This window comes from Motacilla alba, chromosome 9 (genome assembly GCF_015832195.1).
Source record: "Motacilla alba alba isolate MOTALB_02 chromosome 9, Motacilla_alba_V1.0_pri, whole genome shotgun sequence".
Lineage (NCBI taxonomy): Eukaryota > Metazoa > Chordata > Aves > Passeriformes > Motacillidae > Motacilla > Motacilla alba.
Window position 1 is genome coordinate 8567719 of NC_052024.1, and position 12055 is coordinate 8579773.

Below are 12055 nucleotides of genomic sequence, written 5' to 3' on the forward strand. Positions count from 1 at the left end.
GCTCACATTAACCTCTTTGGAGGCTGCTGGGTAGCTGAACAAACACAGAGTGCAGCTGACATCCAGCTGTTTCTGTATGGATTTGTGCACCACGTAGTAAATAGCCCTGGAGCCTGGGGGAAGGCACAGGATGCTCCAGGGAATGGAATGCTGCTCCCACACTGCAGTCACCACTGCCCATCCCACTGAGGTCCCCTGCTCCTGTGATGCCATGTGTGACCTGGCTCATGGGAGTGTCTGGGCTGGCTCAGGTGTGTCTGGAGATGCAGGTTTGGATCATTATTGTTCTCATTAGCAGCAAGAGTGGCAGAGTGAAGCTGTGAGACAAAGCGCAGCTCAGGCTGCCTGTGCTCCAGCCTGGCTCCCCTTTGGCATGTTAAGAAAATCATGGCTTATGTCACTTCTCCTGCAAAGCAAGTGTCTTGTAAAGTGCTTTGGGAAACAGTTACAACTGTCACATTACATGCAACTCAACCCCCTTCCACTGCACTGTGGAAATACCCTTTTGGAAGGAAATAATTGCTACAATCTCATTTCTCCAGTCGAGGTAATTTGGTTCCATTAATTTTTGAACCAACAAGTGTTCTCATTTAAGAGCTCCAGCTGACAAAATAATGGAATCATCAAGAGGCAGATGTAAACAAAGCACTTGCAGTAGCATATGAATTAATGAAAAAAACAAAACAGCATTTACTCTTATGGGTACTAATAAATGAATTCTAGGGTATGTACAAAGAAGAACTACCTCGGATCCTGAGGAAGGTGTTCAGTAGCTTGATGTATTGGGATCAGATACAGAATTTCTGTTCAGTCTGCCTGTTGGGGAGGACCTTAAATATGAGGACACAATGAAGCAAGCTTTAGGAGGAAGATTTGAGCAGAAACAGTTTCTTTGCTGGACAAAAGCCACTGACACAGAGAGTATAAACCAGCTGCATCTGGGATGCTGTCAAATCATAACATAAAAAGGGAATTAAAAATCTGTTCCTCACTTTGCCTGAGTTAAAATTGCAGGGTGGTCACTTTATTTTGTATATAATTATAGTAATAAGCTTGATAGTGTATCTGTTATGGATTATGCATTCTGTGTGCATTATTAACAACATGACTGTTTGTCCCACTGCACCCATAAGGAAAACACAAACCACAGACAAATGAAAGCAGAAGCAGCCATGGCTATTAAGAACAATTAAGTACTACACAGCCTCTCTGCAGGGGGGGGCTCTGGAGTGGTTTAATGGAGCAGATCTCATGATGGGATGTACATTTGGATAATGCTGTCTTGCATATTCAGGTATAACTATTGCTCTGCTGCAGGAGCCCTGGTTGCATAGCAAGAGGCAGCTACAGCTACCAGGAGAGTGCTGCCTATTTAATATTTTCTCATTTCATTTAATTCCAATATAGAGTTGGAGATGAGTTTGTTAGAAATGAAGCACTTCATAGGGAGATTAGTTGTCTGCTTTCTGTGGCTTGAAGAGGGAAAAGCACTGATGTAACTTCTTAGCTTGAAATCAGCTTGACACTTCCATATAGTTCTGTTAGACAAAGTTCTGTTGTTTCAAGCACAACCTCCCTTTTCTTATTTGTGAAGATGAATCACAAAGTCCCCGATGGCTTGCACATACTGTGAGTGAGGTGTTCTTCTAAAAAGTGATGGAGTTACTCATGCCAAGATTAGGATTTTCTAAAGCTTATTTCCTGTTCCACACAGTGTATGACAGCATCTGTCTTTTGATGCATAGATTTGTACTACTGGTTTCTTAGATCCAAAATCATTCTGGTATCCAAAACTGTCATTGAGCTCTCCCTGAGCAAGAGCCTGGAGGCAGTCAAGCAGTTCCCCAGGGCTTTGGTCAGCTCAGGAGCTTGGGCAGCCCAGGGCAAGGGACTACTGCAAGCTATGGCAGGAGGGGAATGATGCTAAGGGACTCCCACCTGTCATGTGTCACCACGTGTGACATCTCTTCCAGATCCTACATATGCCTGGAAAAGCAGCTATTTTATTGTCCTAAGCGAATTCAAGGAACAGTGACTGTAACAGGGGCTGAGCTCCTGTCTGCTGTGAATGCTCAGGGTAATGGCTACACTGAAGATGAAGTTTTATTTCTGCGGCCTTTGTACTTCATTAGACATTGCCTTGCCAAAAATCATCCCCACCCCACTCAGCCCAGATGAGCTGCTGCAGAATACCACAGGGAAAACCACTTTTAAACTATAATCCTGGAAATGAGCTGTCCCAGTGAAAACCACCTCTGACTCACAGAGTTATGCAAGCACATTTCCTTCTGTAAAAGAGCCAGAACCTTTCCAGACCACCTACTGCAGGTCATAATAGGAGCTCTAGAGACATTTCAAGTGTCCAGATTGTGTGCTGAATAGTAAAGGTTTTCTGTGTATTTATGTGACGTGTAATGGTCATTTCGTGGAGAAGGAAATGATATTTTAATCAGACAAACCAATGCTGTTCCCCACAGAGGAGTTCCCTGCCTGCCCTGCCTTGGAGCTGCCTCTTTCTTTGTGGTTGTCATCGTGAGAGATGGAGGGGGACTCATTTGCAGAGCTTCCCAGAGCTCACCTAGGAAGGTTCCATTTTGGTTTTTTTCAGAGCTTCATCATCAAGCCTGTCTCAGCTGGACAGTTCATTTGTGTTCCTCCTGCTGCCAAGAGGCACAGATATACCTCTTAATTATGTGAGGCCAAATTTTCAGTTGCAGGTAATGCAGTTATTACATTGATTGACTTCAGCAAGCTCTTTAGATACCCCCTGCCCTTAAGGGTAACACCAGTTGATGTTCTTATGGCCCAGAAAACCACAAGCTTCTGCTTACAACTTAATTTGTAGGAAAAATAATATATTTCAGAAGAGTCATCTGTAGAAGTAAAAATATATTTCCAATTAGTATGACTTTATCAACTGTCACAAAGATACAAAGTCGATTGTCCAGAAATAATTTATTCATCAACAATAAAACACTGAATAGAAAAAGCCTTGTAAATAAAACTATATATATATATAATGCTTTATTTTTTTATTCGATACTGCACAAAAACCACTACAGACAGTAACAAAATAATCCAATTAATCTTAAAAATTTCAAATTATAATTTTCACTCTTCATTTATCATGTTTTATTAACAATGCAAAGGTCATTTGTTTACATATTTTACTTGATATCATGAAATTGTTTCTTAAAACACTTGAAGCAATTTGTTGTTTGCCCCATAATTTATAACATATATCAATAAACAATATAACAGCTCTGAGAAAGATATGCAGACTGTTCAATGGTAAATAGTCTACCATAGGTTGTTTAGTGTGAGAGCAGGAATAAATCACAACTGAATTGGGATAGAAGTCAACACATTGAAGAGAAATAATGCTTGGGGAACAATTACATGTTTTCCATTGCTCGCTTGGTGATGTGATCTCTTTCAAGCTCTGATTTCTCCTGTTTTAGATACTCCAGTACCTTTGCCAGCATATCCTCATCCAGGTACTGCCTGGTTTGTGTGTCATCAGCTTCCCCAGCCACGGAGAGCCTTTTGCTGAGCGAAGCCAGCTTGGCAGCCTCCTGTGGTCCCAGCTGGTTTAGGTGCTCTCGGATGGCCTGCTCCAGGTGCTCCTCTTCCTGCAGGTTGCTCTCAGAAGCTGCAGCAGGGACTCGTTTCATCTGGCTGGTATTGATCACCTCGGGGTACTTTGCCAGCACCTTTGCCAAGTAATCAGCCAGCTCTTCATCCTTCTCACTCAGTTTCTCGTAGTCCGTCTGTCGCCTTTCCAAGTCGCTCATCCAGGCAGCTTTAGGGAACAGGTGTCCTTTCAATCTTCTGGGAATGTAAGACAGTCTTGGCAAATCATTTTCTTGATTAAGACGATTTAGTAAGTAGGAGGGATTCTGATTAGCTAAATTGTCATTTCCCAGAAGGCTGACAATATCTTCAATATTGAGGTCCTCAGGTAGATTTTCTGGAATAAGAGGCTGCTTCATGTACCCATTTTTAGAGTTTATATTATTTTTAAGTATATCACTCTGTCCTAGATTGGTTTCAGTTATCTCATCGAGGTCTTCTGGGAATTCCATTTCCTGCTCAGCTTCCAACCTTTCGCTCTGAAGCTGCTTTTTTTCTCCGGCTTTCAACATGTCTATTAAATCCTCAGGAGGAATTTGCAAATTCCTTGAGATTTCTATCAGCTGAGCTATAGCCTGAGGATCAAGTTGTTTATCCAAAAACATGGATGCTCTTTTTTCCTCAAGTTCTCCTCCAGTCCTTAATTTCCTATTCCCAGCACTACCCATCAGCCTCTTCAGGTAGAAATTCATTAGTTTTGAAACATCCTCTGACACTTGATCTTTATTTTCTCTTCTTATTTCATCCTCAAGGAAGTTGAGTTTTCCTGATCTTTTCATTTCGTCGTCAATCTCCTCTTCGTGTTTATCAATTTCCTCTTTGCTGTCTTTTATCTCTTCCTGGGTTTGGCTTTCCACTTTTTCCTCGATGGGATTCCAATCTTCTCCTCCAACCACATCTTCGTAGGCGATGTTATTCACTTTGTACACATCATCTTCATCATCTGTATACAATTTCTGGTCCTCATCCAGCCTTTCTTTCTTGTGGTTACTGGGTCCTGCCATCTTGCCCAGCTCCTGGAACACCGACTCCAGCGTGGCCAGGCTCTGGGGGGTGTACTGCTCTTCCACGATTTCGTTGGTGCGCTTGAAGGGACTGTCTCTTGAACCCTCTTCATAGCGCCCAAGTGGCATCTTGAGGTACTTCTGCCACCTCTCAGGCCACTTGTAAGCCTCATAATCATCAGTTACCCCAGCTGGAAAGTTGTTATCTGAACTCAGACCGTAGGGTTTATTCTCCTTTGGGCCGGCTTTTGACTCCTTCTCAGCTTGCCGCAAGGCTTCCAGCATCACCTGAACCCACTGGGACTCTTCTTCAGTCAAAGAATCCCGCACGTTGTCTGGGAGGTGAAGCTGGTCCTTGCTTTCTCTCTGTGGGAGGAGGTAGGGGACACTTTGATAGGAGTTGTAGTCAGGGCTGCTTTCTCCCTTGTTGGTTTGCTTGCGAAGGTCCTCTATGTATTCCAGCGCTTTGATCATGTCGGGATTTGGGAGCCTTTGCAAGCTTTTCATTGCATAGTCTGGGTCTTTCTGAAGCAGCTGGTGCTGCTGGAAGGAGGCTGCATCAACCCAACAGATTAGGACAAAGAAAAAGGTGAGAGCACAGGCTGCTCCAGGCTGGAAGAGTTTAGTTTCTGCCATGTTTAAAATATTTCCTTTAAATAAAGAAGAAGAAAAAAAAGAAGCTGTTAACACATGGAGACAGGCTTAGGAAACAGAGGTATGCAAGAAATTTCTTATCTCTATGCTCCATGTATTTTATGAACATTAATTGTCCAATGGCAGCACCAAAGTACAAAATACCAATCCTATATAACTCATGAAATACCCATAGACACACCTAGATGTCATTTTGATTGTGAGAACAAAGCAGCTAAATGACAAAATTGGTGTATCCATACATTTAAATGCTGCTCAAAATACTAATATTAAAACTACAGACAGAAATATTTTGTGAGATTGCTCCATAGGACATCTAATTTCATGCCAGGACAATACTGCTGAATAGTGCTAAACTGCAGTAAAATTAATGTAATGAAGTGAACATGGCATATAAAATTACTTGCAAGTTTATTTCAGTCAGCACTTATAGTACTGAAGCTATAATTTCCTTTATTTTGCTATTTCTTATTAAAAATTTATTTGTATGACAAAAATAGAATATCAGTTAATGACTCTATGATTCATCTTCCTGGGGCAATGATCTCTTATATGAGAGGAAAAATATAATTTATCCTAAAGGTACAAAATAATTTTACTGAATCCTTGAAAGCCCATCTTGGAAATGAGCTTGAGTGGGTATGTTCTGTGTGGTGATTTCATTCATTTCCTTACTCATTCACTTCAGCAGAAATTGAATCAGGTCCCAGGACAGGCAGAAACCTGACCACTGGCAAATTTGGTTAGAATAGATCAGTAGAAGCCCATGTCTCCCCAGCTTACACCAGACAAAAATAAACTCTGGAACAGAACTGGGAAAAATACGCCTCTGACAGAATTGAGATGATTACAGCATCATTGTGCATGAGGATAGAGCTGCAAAAGCCCAGCCTTGCAGGGAGCTGGGCACCCTCCACACGGCACAGGGGGAAATTGCCATCAGTCATTCCCCAGGACACTCTCAGGCACTGGCACACTAGGGCCATGGGAGAGATGGGACTCTTTTCTGACCCAGTTGCATTAACAAATAAAGTACAATAATGAGAAAGGAATGACAGAGATATCAACTGCTTTGATTAAGTGACCTATTTTATTTCCTTTGGCTTTTGGTGAAAGCATCCTGTTGAGAGTCTGGTGGTTCATGAGAGCCTGAAAGAGCTGTGTGCACCCGTGTTTACCCACTGCTGGAAGCAGAAAGTGAGCATGAGTATGTTCATTTCAGCTCACTTGTAGATTTTTCCACTCCATTTTTGTCCTTAATGTGACTTAACTAAATAATTAAAGCACTATCAGAGAGCTGCTTATTTTTCTCCCTTCAGTATGCATGAGCAGGCTAACAGGCATAATAGCAAACAATTTCCCCACACTGTTCTGACTTCAAGCCTGGATACATTTGAGCATTGATTTCACAAATGATTAGTTCAACAGCTAATTAGACAGTCCCACCCTCCGGATCTGAGTTTGCCCTGAGTCAAAGCCAACACATTGCTTCGTTTTCTGTCACAGAAAAGGCATTAGCTCTGTACATAAACATATATATCCATTTAAAAACACAAACAAACAAACAAACAAACAAGAAAAAACAAACAAAAACCCCCAACCAAACATAATCTAATTTTCTATTTCTCTAGCAAATAAGTGAAATTAAGACTTTCTTTTTCAGCAGAGAACGATTATTAACAGAGTTCACTTGACCAGCACATGTGAAACTGTCCTTTCCAAGGGATGGGGGAAGGGAATCATTCTATAATCAACTGCCAAGCACTCCCACTCACAAAGACCAGGAACTCACCCTCCTTCTTTGCACACAATTTGGATTGTTACATCTTTTGCAAGAGCTGTCAGCATCCCACTGAAGTCAAAATGCAGCCAGGCAAAGTTTAGTTTAGTGTTCCACAAGGATGTTGCTCAATTGGGTATTTCCTTTGCAGGAATAACAGATCATTGGCTCCTCTCTACATATTTTGTGTGCATTTGCCTCTAGGTCAATTTTTACTTCTAATTTATTGGTAGATAAATTAGATATTTGAAAGGCTTGTCAAAGAGATTTGGGAATGATTTATTTTACAAGCTATCAGTTCAGGTCGTAAATCTTGTCATTAAACATACTGTGCTATCCAAGGTAAGAGGATTCCTCCCCAGCCTTTCAGACTTTAATTGCACATTTGTCTTTAAAACAGGACATTTTAGCCTATCATCTTTAGGAAATATTGTAAACATTCTCTCCTGTGCCTCTCAAAGGACAATATGCTAAAACAGCTCTTTTGTCTTCAGATCGATAACTGTGAAGCCAGTCTAGATGGAGAGCGTATTTTCTCCTCTATTAGAACCTAACAAACAGGAAAATCATCTTTTAGCCAACAAATGAAGATTAAGAAGCTCCTCTTTACACAATGAGGCAACCATGATCAAAATTTAACACATACAAAGGCTATACAGACTGGAAAAAGTTCCCTAAAAAACAGACACAGAAAATATCTTCCTTCTGGGATGTTTCCATGGTAGCAGTAATTTTCTCTCTCATTCTCCTGGCAGTTGTTTCTGATGTGACTCTAATGTTTCCAGTGAAATTTAGCTATGAAAACTCATAGGTTTTTCCTATAGATGTGTCCCTGCTCTGACAGCCTTAGGTGAAACACAAGAGCAGTTTTCCATAGGGAAAATAAATATATCGTGCACTCTTCCTCCCATTTCTTTTTGCAATAAATAACACGACAGCAGCAAATTTGCCTTGTTTTAAAGCATCCCTAACCCTTTACCCTGTGGAAGGAACTGAAAACACAAACAAAACAGCAGCGAAGGGTAAAAGCCCAAACCCACGGCAGTCCTAGTGAATATAAGGACTGTTTGCATGCGGATCCATCTGGGAAGTGACTCGCAGGGTGTTTGCATGCGAGGGAACCCCCCGCCCATCCGCTGAAGCGCGGTGTCGGCGAGCCGGCACGGCTGAGCGCCGCCGCTCCCGGGAGCGCTCCGCTGCCCGCCGAGCCCCGGCCGGGGCTGGCAGCGCACGGACACGGCGAATATGCATTTATACACACATACATGCGGCTTCTTATGGATACAATACATACAGCGATGGGTGACGTTTTATAGAGATGTGTTCCCTTGCCAGCCCCAGCCCCGGCACCACCGGCTCTCGGTGCGACTTCACCGCTCTCCCGGTGTCGGATCCTCCTGCGCAGCCCTGGGGCTCCGCTCTCCCTACATCCCAATCTACATCCCTGCATCCCAATCTACATCCCGGCGGCCCTACAGCCCTACCTGCGCTGCCGGCGCTCCGCCGCTCCGCCGCCTTCAGCACCCGGACAGCGCCCGCTTATACCGCCCCGGCCGCGCGTCACGGCCGCGCCCCGCCCGGCCCGGCCCGGCTCCGCCCGGTACCGCCCGGTCCCGCCCCGCCCGGCCCGGCCGGGCTCCGCCCGGTTCCCCCCTCCCGGCCCGGTTCCCCCCTCCCGGCCCGGCCCGGCCCGGTCCCCGGGAGCCTGGGCGGGCGGAGCCACCGCCAGGCCGCACGGCACCGGCACACACCCGGGCAGCGGGAAAAGGTGCGGGAAGGAGAGAACGGGGAGAAAAGTAAAAAAAAATATACGGTGGGGAAAAAAGGCACGAGGAAAATAAGGAGAGAAAAGCGAGGCAAGGAAGAAAGAAGGGGGAAAGGGAAAAAGGTTTAAAAAGGAAAAAAGGAAAGAAGGCGGCAGATGTGATGCAGCCAGTGCCTTCTGCTTCTCAGGCTGCGAGGGAGGACTTGATAAACCCGACCTACGCCTCGGGTGCAGAGCAAACCAGCAGCAGGGACGCACGGCCAGGGCTGTGGGGCAGCAGCGACGCTGGGGACACGCAGGGGCTGGGGGTGGGTGCGAGCCCGGCTGTGAGGATGACTCTGCACGCCGGGGTCAGTTTGTGTGGGTGTGTGCCTGGCTGTGCCCGTGCCTTGGCAGGAGACGGCCTTTCAACAGCCACGGCCAGCAGGGGGGTTTTGTTTTTTCTCTTTAGTTCATTGACTGAGCTATTGTGGCACGTTTCTGGCTTCGTCTCAGGGCAGGGATAGTTCGTGGCCTTGTCATCAGGTGTAGGAGGCCCTGGAGCAGCTAGAGATGGGCTCTCCTGAGGGAAGGAGCTGAGAGGGAAGGATATCCCTCCGCTGTTTGTCTGAGGTAGATGGAAAAACTGAAGCACGTTGGGGGAATACAAGGCAGAAGGTTCCTCCTGCCTGAGCAGCCCCCATCCCAGCCTGTGTGCCCTTGCTGTAGTGGCTGTGGCGTGGGACAGGGGCCAGGCTGGCGCTGCTCTGGATGGGGATGGGGCCAGAGAGGGACTCCCCCTCCCTGGGGCACTGCCAGGCGCTGCTGAAAAGGCCCTCATGGTTTTACCTCCAAAAAAAGGACGCTGCTCAAAAAGGGCAGCACTTGCACGCCTGGATCAGTGGGGTGAGTAAATACCACCGTGCCATAAATCACAAAACACAAGATGTAACACATGGCTTCAGCTGATGCTCAGAGTTTTAGCTTGCTCCTTCTGCTTCCTTTCTATTACAGAAAGGTTGTTTTGCTTTGGCTTTTAAAAAAGGATTCCTTTTCCCCAAAAATAAATCTTTCCTGGCAATTTTGACCTTTTACAGCACAAAATGCAAAAAACCCTAGGATGAATGTACCTTCCAAGCCAATAAACATTACAAAATTCAATTATTGTAAGAACAGTAAGCTAGAAATAATTGTAGCCATGAACAGACAACAGGAAAATCCTGGCTGTATTTGCTGTAGCTGACATGGAGATCTGGAAATAGAGATCTTGTTTCACCTCATGTAGTTTTACAAGTAAAATATAGTATCAGTTTTTGTGCTGAAACTCTTCAGCAGCAGCAGCTTTATTCTGGCCCCAGATTCCATCCAACACACACACTTTCATTACCAGACCCAGGAAGAAAAGAGCCCAAAAATACTGCATTAGGGCCCATGATAGCAGCCCTGAGGAAGGGAAACAAAGGCATTGCTGCAGTAAGCTGAGGGCAAGGTCCAAGTGCCCTCTGAGCAGCTGGGAGCTGTATTGTGCTCACATCCCCTTCAGCAGGGCTCTGAATGCCCACAAAACACAGCTCTGCAGACACTGCTGCCACTGATACACCTCAGTCCACGGACAGAATACTCCATGTAATCAAAACCAACAAACAAAATAATAACAAAAACACCCAGCAGAAAATTAGTCAATTCAAACTTTCAGGAATTTTCTTGTGCTTCTGTGGGTGCTTCCAACATGCTCTTGTGCATTCTGTCACCAAATGACTAATGCTTATGGAGCAAATCCTTTCCCATGAAATCATCCTGTTGAACCCCATCCATCTATCCCTGATCTTCTGCATTAGAGCACATTTCAGACAACCCAAATTATTTGGCACATGAGCAAGATTCCATCCTCCTTAACCACTCACCTCAGATTTACAGCATATAAAGTCAGCCAGACACTTGGCTTAGGTCTCTGCTGTGGCTGTTCTGGGTTCAGTGGATAAAATTTTCCAAAGGCTCTCTACAATCCAGCTGTCAATTTTAGTCCATATCAAAAAGTGTTGCCTGGATGGATTGCATCCACACAGCCCTATAAGGAGGCCCTTAGTGAATGGACTTTTTTTGGTCATATTGAATGTACAGCATTCTTTCCCTCAGAATGAGTCATGCAACTGAAAATTGGATCTGTTCTGTCATCAGAAGTTCCGTGGCATTTATACAAGAGTAAGATGACATCACAGCAGCTCTCAGTTTTAGGAAATTGCATTAAAATTAGCTCAATATCAACTGTTTAAGCAAAGGAGCCGGGTAATCTTGTATTTCTGAGTGCATTTGACCATGTGCATCGTTGTGTGGGGAACAGCCCAGCTCTATCTGCAGTGATTTCTCTGAACAGCTTGCCTTGTCACATGCTCTCCCTCACCTAGTCATGCATCATGAGAAGACAAAAGTTAATCAATCAACCCTGCACCTTGCAGCAAAAGGCTTTTCTTTCATTTCATGCAAGAAAGAGGGCATGGGGTTGGGAGGGGAACTTTGCTGCAGCAAACAGAAGCTGTTTTGTCATACCCCAGCTGGAATATCATCATCCCTGCAGTCAGTGGGAAAGGAGAAGCCAGGAAACTTGTCTTGAGGAGGAAGCATGGTCTGGCAAAGGGCCTTGGGGTCACTGTCCTTGTGCCCAGGCCCCAGGACACACCAGCACCAGGGGGGTGATGGTGGCCAGAGCCACAGCAGTTCAGGGACCATGGGCTCCCACCACACCTGCCCAGCTCCCAGCAGAGGATGGGATGATGATCTTGCCGGGATAACCGTCCCAGCAGAAACAGGGAGGCAGCTCATTTGTCTGGCTGCTGGGGCCCTTTTCTAAACACCAGAATGGTTTGCACTTCTGCAGCTCTGGCTCTCTCCTCCTCTAATTGGTGCCACCAAGATCAGCACTGCTTAAAAATAAAGCAGGGTTGTGTCAATATTGATTATTTCCCTCCCTTCTTCTGTTTCTAGTGGCAACTAAAAATAATTTACAATTCATTACAGACATGACATCTCCTGCAGAATAAATGCCATTGTCACATTTAAAATTCAGTCCATATCTGACTTGAATATCTTCATTTACTCTGAATATAATGAGAAAAAGGAGGTTTTCTTTCCTCAGAAAAAGCTCATTTGCCATCATCGATACAGATTCTTTTAAATTATTTTAATTTTAAAATACTTGAACTCTGCTTGTAGCCAACATCAGACTCGTCATTTTCTGCTCAT

The 12055-nt window shown here is 44.7% G+C and overlaps 1 protein-coding gene across 2 annotated transcripts; it reads right to left on the reverse strand.

Annotated features, from left to right (window-relative positions):
• Nucleotides 1-2872: 2872 nt before the first annotated feature.
• On the reverse strand, nt 2873-8677 carry SCG2 (secretogranin II). Of its 2 annotated transcripts, none has more exons than XM_038146392.1 (2): nt 8556-8677; nt 2873-5287 (listed from the first exon to the last, which is right to left on the reverse strand). In XM_038146392.1, exon 2 carries the CDS (start codon nt 5271-5273, stop codon nt 3396-3398), a length of 1878 nt encoding a protein of 625 aa, XP_038002320.1. In that variant the 5' UTR covers nt 5274-5287; nt 8556-8677; the 3' UTR covers nt 2873-3395. The 2 variants fall into 2 exon arrangements, with proteins under 2 accessions (XP_038002320.1, XP_038002321.1); XM_038146393.1 differs by lacking the exon at nt 8556-8677 and adding an exon at nt 8366-8513.
• Between the last annotated feature and the right edge of the window lie 3378 nt (nt 8678-12055).